The sequence below is a fragment of the Nestor notabilis genome, unplaced genomic scaffold (genome assembly GCF_000696875.1).
Source record: "Nestor notabilis isolate BGI_N333 unplaced genomic scaffold, ASM69687v1 scaffold13178, whole genome shotgun sequence".
NCBI classification, from domain to species: domain Eukaryota; kingdom Metazoa; phylum Chordata; class Aves; order Psittaciformes; family Psittacidae; genus Nestor; species Nestor notabilis.
In genome coordinates this window covers 23,027-44,419 of record NW_009939671.1, presented here as the reverse complement: position 1 = coordinate 44,419, position 21,393 = coordinate 23,027, and the positions used below count along the sequence as shown (strand labels likewise).

Genomic DNA, 21,393 nt, shown 5'->3' with positions numbered 1-21,393 from the left:
AAATTGGACATCATCTTCAAAGACCCCATGGTTATATCCCTGCTGGAAGGAGACATGGCTGTTAGATTTTGCACTTTTGTTCCTTTGAGATGTAACTTTTAGTTTCATTTGGGAATTTCACAGTTTTGTTTGTAGAAACTGAAAGACTTGGAGAAGACACGCTGTTTCTATTTAATTCTTCTTGCAAATATCCTTCTAGTTCTGCTTTTCATGTGTGCCAAGGGGGCTGTACTCACATTCAGGTAGCGCATGTGTTCTACATGATGGGAATGGGGAAGGTGTTGGGTCGTTCACAGCCCCCCAGCTTCATGCTCCAGCCTTATTGCTGTTGGGCTGAGTGATCCATGGACAAATTGTGTCTCATCCTTATTCCTCTTGAGTTCTTCTCTACTTTTATCTCTGAGGTGGCTTTTAGATGCTATTGAGTAGAAGCAATTATTTGTATCTGAAAAGGCCTGTCAGTGCTTTTGGATCAATAGTCTCTTCACAGTTAAACACATTTAAACTTTTGCTTTTGTCTTTTGAAGACTAATTCTGGTCCCGGTTTTAACTGGTGAAATGGCTTCTTTGTTCTAGATGTCAAGAAAGACTGGTCGGATCACGCGCTGTGGTGGGAAAAGAAGAAAACTTGGCTCCTTAAAACGCACTGGACGTTGGACAAATACGGGATACAGGCTGATGCCAAGCTCCAGTTCACACCTCAGCACAAGCTGCTTCGCCTGCAGCTGCCCAACATGAAGTATGTTAAGGTGAAAGTCAACTTCTCAGACAGGGTCTTCAAGGCAGTTTCTGACATCTGCAAAACGTTCAGTAAGTAGCAAGTGCTTAGAGTGGCTGGTGGGGAGGTTGTCGTTCGGTTTGGCTCCTGCCTGTCCTTTGATGCACATGCTCGTATATTTACTAATTCACTGGTCTTTTGCAGCTTTAAACAGCCAACAGTCACTTGGGCAGGAAGCAGCTTCAATGTCCATTCTTTTCCCCTTGCAAACCTAACCTTTCATGTGGAAATACTTAAATAATGAGACCAGTTGTACTGGAAATGTAAGAAGAAATACATTTTCTGTACTCATTTCTGTTTTGTAGTGAGGCTGTTCTTGGTTTTCTCTTAGATGAGGCGGTAGCAGCCCTGCTTTCTGTTGAAGCTACTGTTGTTGGGTCATAATTTTTTTTCCTGCAAATTTATGTGCTAGATGAAAAAAAAAACCCTGAAATAGGAAACCTGCCAGCTCCGAGGGTTCTCTTCCAGTGGAAAATCATATTAGATTAAGTGATGATGCTTCACTGTAAAACTGTCTGGTGGAAGGAAGGCACTGAATCTCCCTTGCTCCTCCCCAGCTCTTCTTCATGCTCCTTTGCCCTGTCGAGAAGCCCCAGAAGAAAGGATGGATATTTCCTACAGGTACACAAGGCTTGTCCTCAGCTGCAGCTCTTGCGCATCACTTTGTACCCACCTTCACATCCCAAAATTTCTCATCCCAAAAGATGGTACTTCTTTCTCTCCCCCAAAAAGCCCAGGAGATAGTAACTCCACTCCAAGGAACTCAAATAAGCACTCAATGTGGCCTCTGTACCAGTGTCCTTCCTGGTTGCTACCCTCAGCAAGGAGCCTGCAACCTGACCTTGGCTGTAGTAAATCTATTTCTGCTCTCAGAAAGCAGCTAGGGTTACTCTTGGCTGACCCAGTTGTTTTGTGTGGTGGGAAGAGCTCAGCCATACATGCGGTGTTACGGCGTGGCCTCAGGCACATCTGTGGTTAGGTCAGTGTATGTAGCTGATGACAAATCTTTGCTATTTCTTTCCTGTTTTGTTCTATTTGGGGGGGGAGGGAGTTAATATAAATATTGGGCAGTTTCTCCTTAAAATAGAAAAGGCTTAGCCAGCATTATTTCCCAGTAGATTTTGCTTCCCCTATGTCTCCCATTGCCATTTTTCATGTTATGCCAGACAGAGAAGTCACAGGCATCTGCCTGGTGCTGATGCATCTTCCTAGCGGTGACTCATATCAGGAAGTTCTGATACAGTTAATCACATAATGAGATCTTTCACTGACACTGCCAAGCAGTCGGAACCTTACATGGGCCTGAAGCACCTATTTATTCAACACCTGGGCTTTCAGTTTATATATGAACAAACAGAGAATAATGCTAATATTTAAAGACGTGGAAGGGGGAAAGGTCACTGAGCCCTGCTGTGGTAGGAGCTTTCTACAGCAGACCAGGGATGACATCTGCCAAGGGTGATTCTGACTTTCCTTCCGTGGCATCTGACATACTGAAGTAAATGTTCCCCAATTTGCGGAAAGCGGGATTTTTTCTGGAAACTTCACTCTTCTTTTAGTGACTTTTACCAGCCTGAGCAGTTTGAGGATAGACAGAAACTGCATGGCCAAATACAGCGATTAAATCTTGTTTAGCTTTTGTCTTTGTTTTTACTGGGAGCCAGATGTTCAGTATTGCTATGGGGAAGACAGCCACATTGGCCTGAATACCAGGGGGAAGAGGGGATGAGGATTCACGGAGTCAGCAGTGCTGGAACTGGAGAGGCTGGAATACTCCTCCCTGCACCTCAGAGATATTTGGACACCTATATAACATACAGGTGTCCTGTATCATTATATAGATGTCCAAATACCACTATTTATATGGAATAGAATATCTAATGTATTTTAACGTATATATTTAATGTATAATATACAGGTGTATATTATATATATAAAGTAGGTGTCCGAATGCCTCTGTGGTCCAGGGAAGAGCTTCAAAGTAGGAAGACATTCAAGACATAACACCAGGTTTGGTGTTTGCCCCAAGGAGTTTTGGTTTATATATATATATGTGGTCTTGGATCTTATATATGTACACATATATATATGATATGTATACATATATGTGTATATATGATCCAGGATCTCCTTGGGGCAAACACCAAACTGCTCCATGCAAATCCCAGTCATGGAGTGCCTGTCCTTTCTTCCTCCATGTGTGACCTTGGTGCTGTGCTGTGGGTCAGACATGTCCTCCAGCATGAGGTCCTGGAGCTGAGCACTGACAACAGAGGCAGGGGCTAATCTTGGCCGGGAGATCACGCGCTTGCCAGGCAAGAGGGACTGCTGCTTTCTACCATGCAGAATCATCCCAGGGCTGTCAGGCTGAATTTGTGCAGGGCATTTCATTCCTGGAAGGTGTTGGGGATATCTGCCTGCACCTTGGTGCCTGCTGCAGCTTGACAAGAATTAGAGCAGCTGTAGGGTGGTGGAATCATCCCAGCTTGTGGATCTCATGTTTTCCTTTTTCTCAACACAGCTCTCTCTTGGGGTCTCGCAGACTGTGCTATGACACTTTCCCAACCCACCTGTTTCCCTCTTTCTTGGTTTTTTTTTTTTCTCCCCAGGTTAGTGTTTATTCTGACCCATTTTTCTCCATTATCTTTTCCTACTCTCCTCAGCATCTCTGCACAGGTTGACTGCAGAGAACACTCGTACTCTGTATTAATCACGCTAAGAGGAAAAATGAGTGGATATTTCAAAGCAGAAGGGGAAAGAAGTAGTCCCTGCTCTAACAGCATAGCTCTTGATGCAAATCTCTTGATGTCTAAAGTTAGGGTGCAGTGTGTGCCTGGACCAATGTCCAGCTGACAAACTGTGCTTGTGAGTTGCTCGTATTTTGGCTGTAACTGTTTGCTGCCTGTGCCCTCGGAGCATTTAATTACACACTTCAGTAATTCTAGCATATGGCATGATTAATGAGTAATTTAAGTAATTCCTCAAGTTGCCAGGACTCTAGCTGGTTGTATTTATAAAATCCTCTATGCAAGCAGGAACACACTTGGGTGAATTATTTAGGGTTGTGCCTTTTCTTATATTCCTTTTAAACTGTACCTAGAGCTGACAGCACTGCAGTGTGTGGTTGCTTTTTAAAGCAGAAGCTCTGTTGTTGTGCGGACTGAAGTTACTGCAAAGGGCAGCTCTCGCCACCGGCCAGGCTGCAGCTCCTGGTGGCCAGCCCGGAGGTGGTGTGGGAAGATGCTGGTGCCTCTCACACATACCTCGCTTTCCTGGAGGTCGTGCGAAGCCGGAAGAAAACACAGTCTCATTCCCAGTCGCTAGATTGCAGCCCCTCAATTCCCACAGCAACCAGTCGGGAGGGTTAATGGCACACATTGACCCTGCCTGTGGTAGGAGCAGGCAGAAGAGGAGCAGGGCGGTTGATGGGATAGGCAGCTCTCACCCGAAGGGTGGCCTGGAAGCCTGCCCGGGAGCAGCTGCTGGCAGGCAGCTCCGGCCTGAAGGGCCAGCTTTGATCTGCAATTAAAGACCAGAGAAAGAGAAAGTAAAACTTCACTTTTTATTTTTTTTCTTCTTTTCTTTTCTGAAGCAGTGTGGATTTGTGCTGCCTGCCCGCCCGCAGCAGGGCGCAGAGGTTGGGATGGGGGCTGCCTGCGCGGTCCTGCGTGCCCCCTTCCTCTTTGTGGACAGCCTATCAAATATATAAGTTCAATTTGATTGGTGTGGGTAGGAATATCCCCATTGGAAAGTGGGATTTGGGAAGACTCCATTGCAGACTCCTGCTAACCCATCATCCTACTTAACAATGAACAGAAGAATCCTCTTTTCTTTTACAATGGCTTCATTTGATTCCAGGACAGTGGACGCCTTGCGTCTGCTCATGCCCTTAAGCTGCTTCCTCACAGCATCCCCTTTCTCCTGCCGCTGCCTGTATTTTTTTTCCATATGTGCTGGGAGCAGTGAGGGACTCCAGGCAGGATCCGCTGCTGCTGTGTGGGCACGTGGGAGAGGAAAAGCAAACAGGGAGATGCAAGTGTGAAGGTTTTTTCCCATGCCTCGGCGTTTCCTGCCCCAGTGATGTTGCTTCTCATGGGGAAACAGCATATGTTGCAGAGCCGCAGGGCAAGGGGAGATGCTGTGATGGCGTGAAAGCTTGCATCCTTCTCCTCCTCTTCTGGCTGTGAAGATTTTGGACCTATGCTGCTTTTCAGCCTGAGCAGAGGAGCAGGGATCATTCCAGTTGTTGCTGGTGGGAGCTGGGAGTACCAGGAGGAGGATGTGGTGCTGGAGCTGGGAGGAGGCAGCTCTGGGAGGAAACGCTCCAGATTCATGACTACACCCTCTTGCCCACCCTGAGGCTGTGCAAGATGAAGAAATTCCCTTCAGGTCATTTGTTTTTTCCCCAGAGGGCTGGAAGGGCATCACACCCAGCTCCTGCCTCATAGTCCTCACAGAGTTTTGTGTGAATTAATCACCTGTTTTGGAAAATGAAGTCTGGAGAGCATCCTGTGTTGAGCAGCAGAAGTTTCCATGCCCGCATCCCATCTCGCTCCAGTCCCCAGCTCCCTAGGGGCAAGAGACACTGGGAAATAGGGACCATTTTTGCATAGGGTAAGGGTGCATCCCAGGGAGCCTGTGGGGCTGGAGGAGGAGGGATGGGATGCAGAGAGTCCCATGAGGGCAATGGGCTACTTCCCCTCACCTCTGCCTCAAAATAACAAGGTGCCCAGGACTGTGTGACTAATGGGAAGGCAATAGGCCAATCTTCCTTGCTTCACCCTCAAGCCACTGAATGCAACCTGAGATGAGGTGACAGAGGTGGCATTTGGGAGTAGCATGATGCAAGCCCAGCCCAAGTGAGGCGACACCGTCCAGCAGTCTGGATGCTGCATATGACCCTACCTTTTTTTTTTCTTTATAAATGGTCTCCACTCCAGTACAGAACGTCCTCTGACTTCTGAAGTATTTGTAGTATTTCCACGCCCTCAGTTGCCAAAAAACCTTCTATTAAAAGCCACTTCTTTTTTTTTCCAATTTTTTCTTCTTTTTTTTTTTAAAAAAAAAAAAACCTGAAACCCTTTGGTAGTCTGAGATGTTCAGAGTTCTCAGGGCTTTGCCCATGTCCATCAGCACGTGGAGCCACAGCCCAGGCATGGTTCCTTTCCAAGAGTCTGAAGCAACTCCTCACCATTGTAAACCTCTTCAAAATGTTTTTTCTTCCTTCACACCGTCACTAGTAAGTAAAGTAGCAGTTTTGCTAAAATAATGGAGCTGAGACAGAGTGAGCATCTTGGGGGTATTTGTGGGGTGACAACAGCATCTCATGATACAGTCTCCGGATGCTCAGTAGCATCACGAAGACGCTTGGAGATGGCGTTTGCATCCTGGCGTGAAGACAGACCCTGTGAAAATCCAAGGAGAGGGTTTGCTGCCTTTTGCTGCCACGAGCAGAGAGGTTTGGCAGTAGCGCAGCTATTTCTAAATATGTCTAGGGGATGGGTGTGGAAGGAAATCTTACCATTTAGAGTGTCGGCCAAATTGCAATGTACTCGGCTTTTTAAATTGCGAGGCCCAAGTATACTGCTGCCAAATTCTTCATTTCACTGTTTTCCTCTTTATTGCTTGCCTGTATTAAGCTGCAGCTGTTGTGTAGGATCCAGACGAACACCAGAAATTGGTGTAAGGGAAATAACAAGATTTAATTGCAAAGTGTCTGAAATGGAAAAAGATATTCCCATTTCTCCCCCATCCCCAGGCCGGTCTGTGTTCTGCCTGTTGAGTAGCATCAGGTTGTATGTCACTGTGTGAGTCAGTAAATTTTTTCATCCTTACTCTGCTGTTGACAGAGACCCTTTAAATAGACTTTCATCCTGAAGACATTAGGATGTCTTCAAATAGACTGGCAAATCCAGTGCCACGGCCTTCCTTAAGATTATTCTGATTGCTCTTTATGGTTTGATGCAGGGGGTATAAGTGGATTTTTTCTTCTGTTTTGTGCTGCTTAATTTAATTGACTTTAGCTGAAGTTCAGACACTTCAAGGGCAAGGCTGGAAGTGCTGTCTGTGCTGTGAGAGGCATCTGGATAACAAGTGGGGATCTCATCCCACTTGTGGAAAAAAACATCCCGACATTCAACATTTGTTGACTCAGTCTCTCCAATGGTCTTTTTTATTAGCCTTGCAATAATGCTTGGCTCCATCACCACTGCCTGCCTCCTCTTCCTCCTCCTGGAGCCCTTCTGGCTGAGGGTGCCTGATGTCGGCTTTGGATACCACTCACGTAGATGGCGTTTACAGGCGGCAGTCCATTGATGCAAACCCCACTGACCTTGTTTTTCAGGTGGTTTTGCAGATTGTTGCTCTGGTGGCAAATCAATAAGTCAACAGGCGTTTGGTTTTTTCCACACTGAATTTGGAAAAGTCCTGGTAAAGCCCCTGCCAGGGTCAGCCGCAGCTTGGTCCGCGCTTTATGAGCATCTAAGGAGGATTTGTGGGATGTCCTGACATAGCTGCATCGCCCCAGGCAGCAAGTGGAGAACTTGGCTTTTACCCAAATAAGTGTTTAAGCACCTAGGCAGCTGAAGAACCCATAATAAAATGTTCTGAATGTAGACAGGTGTACAAACCTAGTGAACTGTGCTAAGGGGTGAGGACCTGCTCCACCATTAATCAGATACTGCCCAGCATCCAGTACAACTATAGGCTTCTCTCCAGGTACTTCAAAAGTTATATATAGTTTTTTGGTGTTTCTTTTTTTAGTTTTGCTTCTGGTCTGTTTTGCAAAACTTTATCTTGAGGGTATTTATGTTGAAGATAAGTCACATACTTAATTCTGTAAACTTAAACCATGAAACATGATCCACAGAACGCACTCGTTCCAAAGAAAAATACCTTTTTTGTTTTTAAGTCTGAAATAGGGTTTGAGGTCTCATTTTTCTAAGAATCGTCATGTTGACGCGCAAAGGCTGTAATTTGTATGAGTCATTGCTTCGAGTCCATGGTGATCCGGTGCAGAGATATCCCACTTCAAAACACATTTCTTGATGGAGGGTAGCTGGATCAGCATTAAAGAGAGGATTTCCCCTAAATCCTGTCTGTGCTACAAGTAAAATTACGGAGTTTGTATGATTCAAGAGCTAACCAGGCAAACCAGCCTTCTGGCCTTTTAAGGGAACCAGAAATCATGTGGAAAAAGCATAATTTTGGGGGGAGTCACTACATACTCAGACAGCCCTTCCAGTTGATGACACTGTGTTGCATATGTAGGTGATGCAAGAAAACCACAAATCTGATTTCTTGTGGGAGAGCCCATCCCTCGGAGCACTGAAATCGCTGTGTGTCCCTGGACCCTTTGGCATGCTGCTTGTCAGCATCTGGGGACCCTGCATTTTGGGTAGGACCAAGGCAGCAAAATCACCCCTGAGACATGTGGATTTCAGTCCAGTCTCTGACCACAACTGCTTTCCCATGACAATACACCTTGGTGGTTAGAGATGCAGCAGCTGCAAGATTAACTTGGTGGATTTAGTGCAAAAGAGCATAAATTGTGAATTTTACACCCTGTAAGGCAGATTGGGTTTTTAGAGCTGGTTTTCTGGGTGCAGGCAGTGTGGTGTCCTGTGAAGAAGGAGGATTTCATCCCAGCCCTGCTATTTGCCTCTGGGTGGGAGATAAATGGGCACAGCTGGGCTGGATGAGCTGTGATTACACAGGGAAAAAAGGTCAAGGGTTTGCCTTCAGTAGGAGGCACCACCGGCACAAGTAGGCTCTTGCAGGCAAATGGGAAAGACGATGCTGTCAGGGAGTAAAATGGCTTCATCCAACAGCTGAAAAATTTTCTTTTGGAGATTGAGAGCTGCCTCCCCAGTCACATTTTTTAAATGCCTCCCATGAAATACATATATGTGTGCTCCTCTCACCAAAGGACATTTCCCTCACTTGATAGACTCACAGAATGGTTTGGATTGGAAGGGGTCTTTAAAGGTCATGTAGTCCAACCACTGCTGCAGCGAGCAGAGACATCTTTAACTAGAGCAGGTTGCTCAAAGCGCCATCCAACCTGACCTTGAATGTTTCCAGGGATGGGGCATCTACCACATCTGCAGGCAACAAATCCCCTAAATTTGACAAAACCCTTCTGCTAGGACATGGACATGGAGCTGCAGCAGTTATGGCTCAGGCACAGATGCAGCTGGTTCAGCGTGGGCTGGAGATGTCAAAATACAAACAGTTATTGCTTGAATCCAGCTGAAAAATGGTTTGGGACCAGTTTTTGGTTGGTGCTTCCTCCTCCATACAGAGTGCACCGCATATTGTTGCAGATGGTCTCTGCTAGCGGCTGCCACCAGCAACACCAGGGATACTTGGTAAGAGTCTGGGTAGCTGGGTTTTCACACGCTTACACAATAAAAGGAAATGAAATGCTAAAAGGATCATTTACTGTAAATTCTAGTAGATGTTGCCAGTGCCATCTGTCTCGTGTACAGACAAGGAATCTCTTTTAAGCAAACACAGCCCCAACCAACACATCAATTGAAGAGTCAACACATTAGCCTTGTTCAGAAGGTCACTTCTCCTGGTCCACCCACTTTTCACTGACCCTTTTTCCTTCGAAGTGACCTTTGCTGGGAGCAGCCTGCCCTCAGCTGAAAATGTGGATGAAATAGTTAACAGAGGATTTCAAGTGGGGATTTGGGACTGAAGTCAAACCCTAGGGAGGTATTTTACCCCAGGTGAACAACTCCAGCAGATGGGCTCATCCACGTGCCTTGGGACTTAGTAAGAAGGCCAAACCTATATAAAAGACTTTATGTTTTTTGTGTATCACTTAGATACTCTAAGGATCTTACTCTTGCTTTATGGCCAGAAAATAGACTTGGGCCTGCGAGCAGTGCCTTGTCCCAGTTTCCAGTTAACTGGAACCCTGCAAGCCCTTCCACCCTGGAATAGGCTCTGCTTTAGCTACAGTAACTAAACACCATGTTTGCCAAGCATGGCTCTGTTCAAAACGTGCTTTAAGACCGTTTGTACACTTATTAATCATAAGCAGTGGCAAACATGTTTTTCACCAGCATTTTACTGAAAGATTGAAATGTGAAAAAATGCTTCTCACTTCTAATTCTGGGGTGGGAAATAAAAACATTGCGCTCTTGCTGCTGTTCTGCTCACTGCTTTTTAGCACAGCACGCTTTGTTTTTAATTTCCCCTGCAACCCTCAGTTGGCTTCAGTGGGTTTGTAAAGTCTCAGAGATGATGGTACATCCAGCAGACTGCTGTTTGGGAGAAATCCGCAGCATATCAAGGGGGAATGGGGAGCAGGGATGCTCCAGAATCGCAAGAATGCCTCTGCCTTTGCCATGCCCTGTGGCCATGTGCTGTTTCTAAACAGCTGCCGAAAACTTGCCCATATCCTTTGTAATCCAGTGATAGTGTCATGAACAACTGAGGGACTATAAAAAATCGCTTTGATATCAGATGGTCAAGCTTTGGGCTGTCTCCAACAGATTGCTTTCAGGAGCCGAGCTTGGCCCAGAGCCCTTCTCTTGGCCTCTCTGAATGGTTTCAGCTGAGAAGCTGCATCAGTTGCTAATGCACCATAAATAAACATCAGAGTATAAACCTTGCTAGCAAAATACCAGGGGAACTCCTCATTTTAGACTGTGCTGCGTGTTGTCCCTTGCGCATGACTCTGGTTGTCCCAGCAGATCTTTTCTCCATGAGGTAAGCTGGCTGGGATAAATGGGAATGCAAATAGCTGTCTGGATTCATACTCTGGGTATTTATTGCTAGAAATGGTCAAAAAATTGTGCACTGAAACTAATGGTTGGTTAGTGGGTGCAGGGACGGAGTTTAGCATGATAATGTGTATGTAGTAATAATATATCAGTGTTAAAGCTGCAATTAAGTCTTACATATAAAAATATAAAAATATTCTATAAATACATATAAGTATATGAATAAAGATAACGCTCAAATTAAAGCTGTGCTAGATGATGCTTTGGGATGGGACATCCACCATATGAGAAGTGATTAAATCTAGAAGTGCCCAACCTCTGGATTCAGGAATGCTGGGGCTAGTGGGATCCATCCCTGGAGGTCACCTAAAATCAAATCTCCTAGATGTGACAGATATGGCAGGGTTTGTGATGCTGCACAAGCTGCTATTTAAAATGGGGGGGGGGAGGCTGTGTGGTGTTTAAATGGGAAAAGCAGACCTGAAATAACTGGTTGTTATTTCAAATAGTATCGCAGGGAGGCTGTTGTGGTGTCCATTCTGGTTAGTGGGCTCACAGTGTGTCCCTGAATGGGGCGAGGATGGACCAGAGCTTGCTTCCAGCTTGACATTTCCCTGCTTATTTGCAGTAAGGGAAGATGCTGGTGCAGGCAGACACATCTGCTGTGGGGATGTGTCCGCTCGAGTCACGTGCTGGGGACAAATTCCAGTTTTAATTAGAATCCCGCGCCAGAGAGTGTACAGCAGACTCCCACTGCTGCCAGTGCAGTGGTGAGATATGAACCCTGTAACTTCTCCTTGTTAGAATAATGACTTATTGTCCTGTTCAGCGTTCCTCTTGGTGGGAAAATAGAGCCCGGCTGGAACACAGTCAGCTCCCTTGCCTCTGTCTCTTGGCCTCCCTTGCAGCTGCAGCTACAGCTTCAGGCTTCAATATATAGTGGGGATGGGACCGGGGGCTGCTTTCCTTAGGGCATCCCGAAGGCAAAGCTTTGCACATCTCTGTGCATTTGGGCATTTCCAGGTGATACATGCAATAAACAAGAGCTAGAAACAGCAGAGGGGCTCGAACAGGGACAACCAGCTGCAGAGGAGAGCTCTGAAACTTCTTTCCAGGCTCAAGCATGATCCATTATCTCCTTTTTCCCAATCCAAATGTATTTCATAGCTCTCCAACCTTTTTGCAGCCTTTCATCATTGCAACAGGATGGCTTCATGCCCAGGTGAATGCTTTTCCAGGTCAGTTGCCACATATCGACTGAGGACAGTTTAGAGTAAAATGGAGGGGGGGTTTTCTCCCCTCTTGGTCTTTGCAGCACCCGTGAGGGACTCCTGGCTCCCATCCAGTCCCTCGGTGGTTTCAGTGGTATGATGAACAGTGGGCTCTGCTTTCCCGGAAACTCTTTCCTGCTTGGAAATGACTGCAGCAGGCAGAAGCGAACGCGAAGTACTGCCACAGTGGGAAGTGGCCCTAAAATTCTCACTTTTGTTACCCTCCTATACTCCCATGTCTTAAAACACAAACACACTGTGACTGTCTTCAATTACATGGTTTTAAAATTATTGAGGCTGGTTCTGGACAGGGAAATGGGAGAGACTTCTGTGAAAAACTTTGGCCAAGATCTCTTTAAAAAGTGTGTGTCTTTAATAAGGCTCTAAAATTTCCAGTCTGATAAGTAAATGAATGTCTTAATACTTGATTGCTCTCATAGAAGTGAGAGTACCTGGCCTGTTACCTACTGCCTAAATAGGGATATACATACTGATTTGTATTGATGTTTATGTTTGTATTTATATTTGTGTTTGTATTTATAGTTATGACTGGGTGTGAATGGTACTATGCTCTGTCACTGGGTCTAGCAGTACTTGTATTTCCATTTGAGTGGCTGTGCCTGGGAAATTCTGCCTTTTACCCAAATGCTATCTTACCTCTCTACCCAAGGACAGTGCTTGTTTCCAACAGGCTTGCAAGAAAAATTTTCTCAACTTGGTTTTTAACCATTGCAAAGCAGGAAAATCAGCTGAGAGAGATACTGAACAGTATCTCATTATATCCCATTAACTGCTGGATGTTGTTCCTAAAGGAAAGATACTCTTCTTTTTCCACCCCTTTTTTCCCATCTTACCTTTGTAAAAGTGGTCCATTTCCTTCCCAGACATCAGGCATCCAGAAGAGCTCTCCCTTTTGAGGAAACCCAGAGATCCATCAAAGAAAAAAAAGAAGAAGTTGGATGATCAATGTGAAGACGACGCCTTTGAGCTGGAGGGTCCGCTGATCACACCGGGGTCTGGTGAGCTAGGGCTTGCTTTGTGAGGATGGGCTTGTGGGGAAGGGGTCAGCAAGAGTCAAAAAGATAATAAAATGGGGGAGGGAAATGATGTAGTGGTATCAGTCTGGCCTAATTCCTTAAGGTCTGTTCAAGAAACAGACCCCAAATAATTTCCACGAATGATCCAGGGCTGCAGCACTCGGTCGCGGTTGCACAGATGCATGCCTGAAGCTGTCACGCATATAGGGGAGCAGAACAATGCCAGACTTAATAAAATAAAACAGAAACCAAGTGTGACCACTTTAGCACTCAGATTGTGTTACTAAAAGGTTTTCTTACCCTATTAAGAAAGGAGTTAAATGGAAAATCGTTCCTAATGTCAAATTCCAGGTGTGTTTTGGGTGGTACCACCATTCTACTCCTAAGTTATAGCCCAGCAAACCTAGTATTTTACTAATTAGTGTTCCTCTATGTTAGGAGTGTAGTTATAGATTGTAATGCTAAAAAAAACACTCCAATTTTTATTGCTGGGGGAGGGGTGATATTTTGCCAGTCTGGCTTACAGAACCAGAGCAGCACTGGTAAGAGAATTGCTAACACCGTAACCTCGCTGATGGAGTAACACCTCTTGCCACATTCAGCAACCTGATGCAGGGAGGTGTGCAAGCAAAGGGTTTTTTTAGCTCTGCCCCGCAGCTGCTGGAGGTCTGGTGTCTGAAGGCAAATGGCAGGAGCAAAAACCATCAAGTCAGTCAAGTGGGAGCAGTTCAGCCCAAATGGACTTGCAGAGAAAGCCACAGTGATGTGCAGTGCCGGGCGGGTGAGATGTGTCTGGCTGCCAAAGCTCTTGGTTTTAAATGCAGTGATGAGAGGGAAGCAGGCAACTCTAATTAAAAAAAAAATAAAATAAATATATTGGAATTCAGTAAATTTGTATTAATTGGTCTTAAATTAACTGACCTAAAAGGGAAGGTCATGCAGTGTGGTCAGTGCCACTGGTGGCTCTGGGCTTGCAACCAGAAAGGCATGAGCGAAGGTGATGGTGCCCTGGAGCTGCCAAGCCACGGCCTCCAGAGCAAACCATTAGCACAAGGGAAAAATAATCCTTCTTTTGCTCTGGTCTTGCTCTTTCTTCTCTCAATTACTTAAAAATACTGCTGGGCTAGTCCTCTCCCAGTGCTGGCTCAGGCAGTTTTCCCTGCATCAGGCAAGGCTCCAGCCAATTTTCATTTTCATTTGGCATTTTCATCTTGAAAGTCCATAATTAGCCATTCTGAAAGTCAGTGTTGGCAGAGAGCATCTCCATTAGATTAATAGGAAATACTTGGCCTGCTTTGGGGTAAATGCACATGAAAGATAGGGTATTATTTTAATTATTTATTGGTCTCTCAGTGAGTCACTTTGAACTGTCTTGCTGGTTTTGCTTTCCTTGTGAATGAAATTATTTTTGTTGCGGATTTAATTACTGGAGCTACCTGCCATGTTTAGGTGCCATTAGTTAAAAGGCATGGTTTTAATCTGAATAAACTGTTTCTAGCGTTGTTCCAACATTAATTTGTGTGCTGAATGCTTCTGTAAAATGAGTTAGTATTTCAAGATCTGCTATTTCAGTGCCAGTAGATGTAACAGGCATGTTTTGTCACTGAGCATCTCATACCTGGCAATGAAACCATTTAAATCGCTGTCCGTAAACCCACAGTAAATGTTGCCCAACACTTTCCATTAGAAGACCTGCATTCACTTGTTTACAAGTTAGCCAAACTTAGAGCTATGTCAACTGGAACTTCCCATGACATTGTCTGCCTTGGGCACATTTTTTAAGAGAAGCTTATTTTGAGATATTTCAGATGTTTGTAGAAGGTGATGAGGAGAACATCCAAGGAGAAGTTTTGCTGCTCTGGAGCAGATTCTTAATTGGAGGAATGTGGGCTGATGTCCATGGGCAAATCTGCTCAATCTGGGGCAAGAAGTAGGCTTTTCTTCTGTTGGTGCAGTTTGTGCTGAGCTGTGTCTGCGTGAGCCACAGGAAGGTTGAGGCAGGCACACTGCAAGGGCAGATGGAGAGGAGGCAAGAGCATCTTTCAGGATGCAATTTATGGGTGGTGATGGTGGTTTATTGCTGGTTCTTGTTGGACTGCTCCACTCCAGACACTGTGGGGAAAGCAATTTCTGCTGCTTTTTTAATCATAGAATCACAGAATATCTCAACTTGGAAGGGACCATAAGGATCATTGAGTCTAACTCCCACAGTATAAGTATCTGGTATTAGTACCTGGCAAGTCACCCTGTCCTTCTCCTTACAAGTGTGAAGCTTGAAGGTAGATTCCTTGACCATTGCTGCTGCTTTTTTGTTCATGCCTGGTTTGCTGGGTCTGTCTTGATGACAGGTACCCACTGTGCTTACTGGTTCCCCACATGATTAATCCAGGCTGGGATGCTAGCAAAACTAGCAGGAGCATTAAAAGCTTCCTGGTGATTTTCTTGTTTGATGTAGTGGACAGTTTTCACTTACATTTTCCATCCTGTCAGGCAATTCAGAATCATGTTTCTATGTTATCTTAAGTTTCCTTTCAGAGATGTTGGCTGTTATTGGTGTGATGCTGCTGATTCAAACCATTCTTTTTGCTTCTTGAGATACCCCTCAGAAAAAATGAGTTTGGAAAGGTTTTTCTATTGTTTTGGTCTTAGACTTTTCCAGATGTCTAGCTCAACTTCCTGTCATTTCTTGTGCACTTAGGAGTGATAGTTTGGAGTGAGGAGCTGGAGGGTGGCCCGAGGTGGTGGTTGGGGCAGCAGTAGAAGGTGACACAGAAGACCTTGCTTGTGGCATCTCAACCATGCTACATGCCACCTTAAACACCCTTAATTGTGCTCTTAGAGGTGGAACTGGGTGCATTGAGTTGCACATCTAGGTAGGCTTGTGATAGAAAAAGGATGCAGCTTTTCCCAAAAGCCAGTTTATTATTGGTCCTTCTAGGAACTAGTGTGCAGATTTATGGCCAGCAAGCAAATGATGCTGAGCTCATTGCCCAACGTACATACGCAGTGGAATTACTGACATTAGGATACGGTCATTGAACCTCCCTGATTTTGAAAATCTGGATTTTATATTCTTAACATAAAAATCAGTGAGATGAATAAGGACTATTTAGCTCTCAGCTCTTTTGGGGTGTGAGATACCAAGCTGGTCCGCTTTCTTCTCTTCAAATGTGTAATTTTAAAAGGGGTTTTTTTTGTCTGCTTTGAGTCTGTATGAGCTGTAAAGCTTTAAAAGGCTGGGAGTAATGTGTGCTTCGGGATCAGTTTGGCACCAGATTGCACCACTTGCTCAGCATATTAATACCAAATTTGTTTGGCCATCTCAGCAAGCTTTCCCGTCCGTGAAATGCTGCGTTTCCGTGCCCAGCTGTTTCTTGTATCAGGAATAGAATAATGTGGAGTCACTTGGGTTGCTTTGCCTGCCGAGTCCACCAGTGCTGCTGCAGACACTCCATTTGGATGGTTAAACCTCACCTGTGCTTTCTGCTCTCTTCCGAAAATGCCCATTTTCGGCTTCTGTCCTTCCCTACTCTCCCGGTGACTTTCTCTCGCCTTCTCACTTCCCTCCTTTCTTTCCCTCTCCATAGGCACTGATATTCTTTACATCGGCCCCGTCAAAGGTGAGCTCCACCTCAGTGGAGGACTTTTGCGCTCTGCCTCTGGTCTCTTTGGCTGCGCCCTTAGTTTATTTTCCTGCTCCTCTAAAACTTTTGACTTCCAAAATCTTTAAGCAACAGGTAATACCGGTAAGTTGGGGGCCCTTTGTGTCCCAGGTGCCATAGAATTGCAGGGGGCAGGAGTTCCCGGCGTGGGAGACCTGCGCCTTTTCCCATGGATTTGGGCTGGAATGAGTTTTCCATCAGTTTTGCTCTCGGAGAAGAGCTGAGAGAGAGGGACAGCTTTTCATGGGAAAACAAGCAGCACAGTGTTTTCCTATTGTGGAAAAAAAGAAAAATGGTAAAAAAGGGAAGGTTTTTCATCCGCTGGCTTCGGTTTCATGTCTGAGTTAGCTTGGTTGGGAGCAGGCAGGGCTTGGCCCTAAGCTAACTCCCAGCTTTTATTCCTCTTACTGGTAGGAAACATATATTCAAGCCCAGGACTGTATAGCAAAACGATGACGCCGACATACGACGCTCACGACGGCAGTCCCCTGTCACCCACTTCAGCCTGGTTTGGTGACAGCGCCTTGTCAGAGGGGAACCCGGGCATCCTGGCCGTGAGCCAGCCCGTCACCTCCCCAGAGTCCTTAGCAAAAATGTACAAGCCACAGGCGTTGCTAGATAAAGCCAAAATCAACCAAGGGTGAGTTAAGGATTTGGTTTTCTGCTCTTCTCTCTTTTTGTTTTTTTCAATGCACAGTTTTAAATTGTGTTCTTGAAAGCATCACTCTGACTTCACCAGAGCTCTTCGTGTGTGTTACTCCATGTTGACATTTTACAGATGGCTGGATTCGTCTCGATCTCTTATGGAGCAGGAGGTGAAAGAAAATGAGGCTTTGCTGCTCCGGTTCAAGTACTACAGCTTTTTTGACCTGAATCCAAAGGTACAGAGCCATTTATTTTACTCGCATCTTACAGGCAAAGGCTTTGAGCAAAGGATGACTGTATCTCTAATGTGCTTTTGTTTTGGTAAATCCTCCACTACTTTGAAAATCGATTATGGAGGCATCAAGCCCAATTTGCATGTTCCCAAGTATCAGTTTGCTAATGCTTTGGTATCGCTAGAGGTGTTTGAGGCCACTCCACTATGGTGGCAGAGGCTTTTCAGTCTTGGATTGAAGCATTGCATTGAAATAAAAGATGAAGTGGTTTCTCTTGAGCTAGGAGAGTGTGTTTTACAACCAGTCTGTGTTTTCATGCTGTGCCGTAGTACGACGCAATCAGGATCAACCAACTGTATGAGCAGTCCAAATGGGCTATTCTGCTGGAGGAGATTGAGTGCACGGAGGAAGAAATGATGATGTTTGCAGCACTGCAGGTAGGAGACAGCCTGGGACACTTGCAGTTTTGGTTAAACTTGCTTTTGTACCTTTGCAAATGTCTTTGTTAATCAATATTGATTAACACGATAAGTGAAACTTGCTGTAACTGGTGTCCTAAGCCTCACCTTGTCTTTGGTGGGAGCCTGGCCTTCTCATGCTGGTAGAAGTCAGATCATTTCTTGTCTCCTTATCCTCACTTGAGCTTATTAGGCAATTTAAATATTTGCTGCTGCTTACTTCTCATGAAAAGGAATTTGGCCTTCTTTTACCAAACATGTTCCTGTCTATCTTAACTTTTAGTTCTGCCTTTCTTAAAAAACCCCAGTAAGTACACTAGGTTACTGAACTGTGCATTCTGGCACGCTGCCCCCCCCCCAGCAGCTGGTGATAATCTGTGGGTTTCCCAGAACTATTTATTTATCTGTTTTATAAAATACTCAGCATGATTTGGCATAAATACTACACCTGCTATTGACTTCTGTAAGACGGATGGCAGGCCTTTTACTATGTGTGGTCTGGCACGCCTTGTCACTGTAGGATGTAGAAATAGCTCCACCAAGAGCAGGGCTGTCTGCTCCTAGGGTCCCTCCAGGGAAAAAAAAGGAGTGAAAACAAATATAAAAACTCAGATTACCTCTCTGAACAGACCAGAGTAGGTTGGGCATGGTCCTTCCTATAAGATTTTATGGATGTTTTGGTTTTCTGGGGAAAAACAGATGCAATGCATCTTCCCAAACTGGGCAGTGTGGCTGATTGATAGGCCAGAGGGTCAGGCTGCGACACAGAGGGACCTTGATAGGCTGGAGAAATGGGCCGACACGAACCTCATGATGTTCAGCAAGGGGACATGCAGAGTCCTGCCCCTGGAGGGGAACAACCCCAGGCACTAGTATATTTTGGGGGCCACCCAGCTGGGAAGCAACTTGGCAGAAAAGGACCTGTGGGTGCTGGTGGACACCAAGTTGAATGTCAGCCAGCAATGTGCCCTTGGGGCAAAGAAGGTGAATGGTATCCCAAGCTGTGTTGGGCAAAGCATTGATAGCAGGCCAAGGGAGGTGATCCCCTCTGCTCAGCACTAGTGAGGCCAAACTTAAGAGTACTGGTTCCAGTTCTGGGCTCCTTAGTGCAAGAGAGACATGGACATACTGGAGAGAGTCCAGTGAAAGGCCACAAGGATTATGAAGGTCCTGGAGTATCTCTCCTATGAGGAAAGGTTGAGAGAGCTGAAACTGTCTCCATCCTTGGAGATACTCAGAAGCCAACTGGACATGGTGCTGGACAATGGCTGTGGTGGGGGTAGGACCAGGTGACCTCCAGAGGCCCCTTCCAGCCTCAGCTAGTCTGTGAAAAGAGTAGTTCTGCTCTGCAGGGTCCAGAGCAGTTTTTCTGGGTTTGTACCAACTCCTTGGACTGAAAACAGCCAAGCTGGTCATTCCTGACTCAACTGCACTTGGTCTCAGCACTTGCTGGCCTCTGCTCACACGGAGAGTAGAGCTCCATTTTTCCACTCTGATTCCCAAGCATGATGGCTGCGTTGTGATGAGCCCACAGCATCCAGCAGATCGCAGGAGCATCCCAGTGAAATGCTGTGCCTTGCCTTTCAGTATCACATCAATAAGCTGTCTATTATGTCCTCGGAAAACCACCTGAACAACAGTGACAAGGATGTGGATGAGGTGGATGCTGCACTCTCAGATCTGGAAATTACTTTGGAAGGTGGCAAAACATCAACGATCCTGGTAAGGGTTGCAGGCACCTGGTGGCAGGTGGCTTGCATGTCCTCTCACCTCACATGAGCAGGAACAATCATCCCAAGCTGGGAATTTTTCCAGGGATCTGGCCTTTTTTATTTCCTTCCTCTCCTTTTTTTTTGTATTTCTGCTATTACAGCATGAGGAAGTTGCCCACAGCCCAGCGAAGCAACACAAGCATAGACCCCAATAATATTTTCCTTAAAATGGTGTTTTTTTAAAGTATCAAGGGGTAGTTGTGGTAGGAGGAGACCCTGGGCAGTGTCCATCATGGGACCAGCACCAAACTGGAGCTCTGCTCTGAGCCCAGTGCTGCATAAAAACCTCTTCGAACACATGCATGTACTGAACCAGAGGCTACATTTAAGGTGTAAAACTGCCTTCTATTTTTTGGGTGTTCACAGTTAATTTAGCAGGGAGAGCTCAGCCTGTCCCATGTGCCCAGCTCTGCATTGCTGCGGAAGTCAAGTGCAATATTGCTTTTTTCCTGCTGGGACCATACAACCAAATGGTGTTGGAGAAATTTTGGAGGAGGTGGGATCTTACTGACACCCCCTTGCACTAAGTCACCTTCCTGGTGAAATAATGGAAAACTAAATTAAAATTAATTTGGTTTCTGTTCTCGCTACCGACTTTCCAAAATACTGGATTCTTCACGCTGAGGTTTCTCTTCCACTGTTTCTAATTCATGGCAAAGTTTTACAGCACCTAAACCAGCTGCTGTGATTTTCAGAAATAACTTATGCTTATGAAGCCCTATTTTTATGGGACTGGATTTGAGCCTGGACTGGGCTATGGCTGTATTTCAGAGGATTTCTTTTTTTTTTCCTAATACACTCCTTTAACACTGGTTTTCCACCTTTAAAAATGTAAAGCCCAAGAACTAAACTGCAGAAAAACGACCAAGTCCAGTCAGACTTGGCCCAGCACAGCTTTCCCAGGCATTTTGTGCATTTATGTCATCTCTGAGTTTCATTTTAAGCCCTTTCAAATCCTAAAATCCCTGAAACTTTCCAGTCTTACACTTCATATAATTTCTTTTAAGTGTTTATGAAGGATCTTTTTGAAGTTAACATCCATACTTAGCCTGCTTTACTAGCATTAATAACAGCAGAGGTTTACAATATTAACCAGTCGCCGCAGGGACAGCAGCGCTGCTCTGGTGCGACAGAAATAATGCCAAGATTTTATCGCCAAGAGATCCTTTATAATTTCTTTGCAAAACCAGATTTGTAGCACAGTGCTTAGGAACAGTCCCTGCCAGAGAGGAGGGAAGATGACAATGATTCATCAAAATCCTCCGTCCCTTTCCGTAGGGGTTGCTAGCAGTAGCCATTTCCAGATGCATTCGAGTAATTGAATACGGATAATGGGCAATTACTGGATTGTTTGTTTAGATTCTGCATTTTTTTCCCTGTGGTATCTATAAACAGCATTGCTCACTGCAGATGGAAAGTAAACTGTCTTGCTACTGGAAGCTGTTGGAGCAGTCTTTACTTTTTCTGTCCTTCGAGAACCCTTTAGTTTATGCTTCTGGGAATTGCAAGTGCCACCCTATATATTTTGCTCACACATATATTCAATATTTAAATGTAACATAAATATAACATAAGTAACATATTTAAATATAAATAACATCAATTCAATATTTAAAAAGCTGGGGACAGAAAACCTTTCTAAACTGTCAGAAAACCCTTCCCTAGTCCTCCGTGGAGGTGCAGAGCAGCATCTTTCCCTTTTGTTTGGAGCATAAGGAAATAACTAAGGGGAGAGAAAAATCCCTATGCGAACATGAGCCGGTGTGATCGCCAGTCACCTCGCGGGTGGGAATTGGCTCC

At 45.2% G+C, this 21,393-nt stretch overlaps 1 protein-coding gene across 1 annotated transcript in view; it reads left to right on the top strand.

Annotated features, from left to right (window-relative positions):
- Positions 1-576: 576 nt before the first annotated feature.
- FERMT2 (fermitin family member 2) overlaps positions 577-21,393 on the top strand; it is a gene marked incomplete at its 5' end in the record, with an annotated part of 30,766 nt that continues 9,949 nt past the window's right edge. The window contains 6 exons of the mRNA XM_010019979.1: positions 577-810; positions 12,671-12,805; positions 16,900-17,125; positions 17,264-17,366; positions 17,693-17,800; positions 19,409-19,543. Coding sequence (XP_010018281.1) covers positions 577-810; positions 12,671-12,805; positions 16,900-17,125; positions 17,264-17,366; positions 17,693-17,800; positions 19,409-19,543 — 941 coding nt within the window. The remainder of the gene's footprint in view (positions 811-12,670; positions 12,806-16,899; positions 17,126-17,263; positions 17,367-17,692; positions 17,801-19,408; positions 19,544-21,393) is intronic.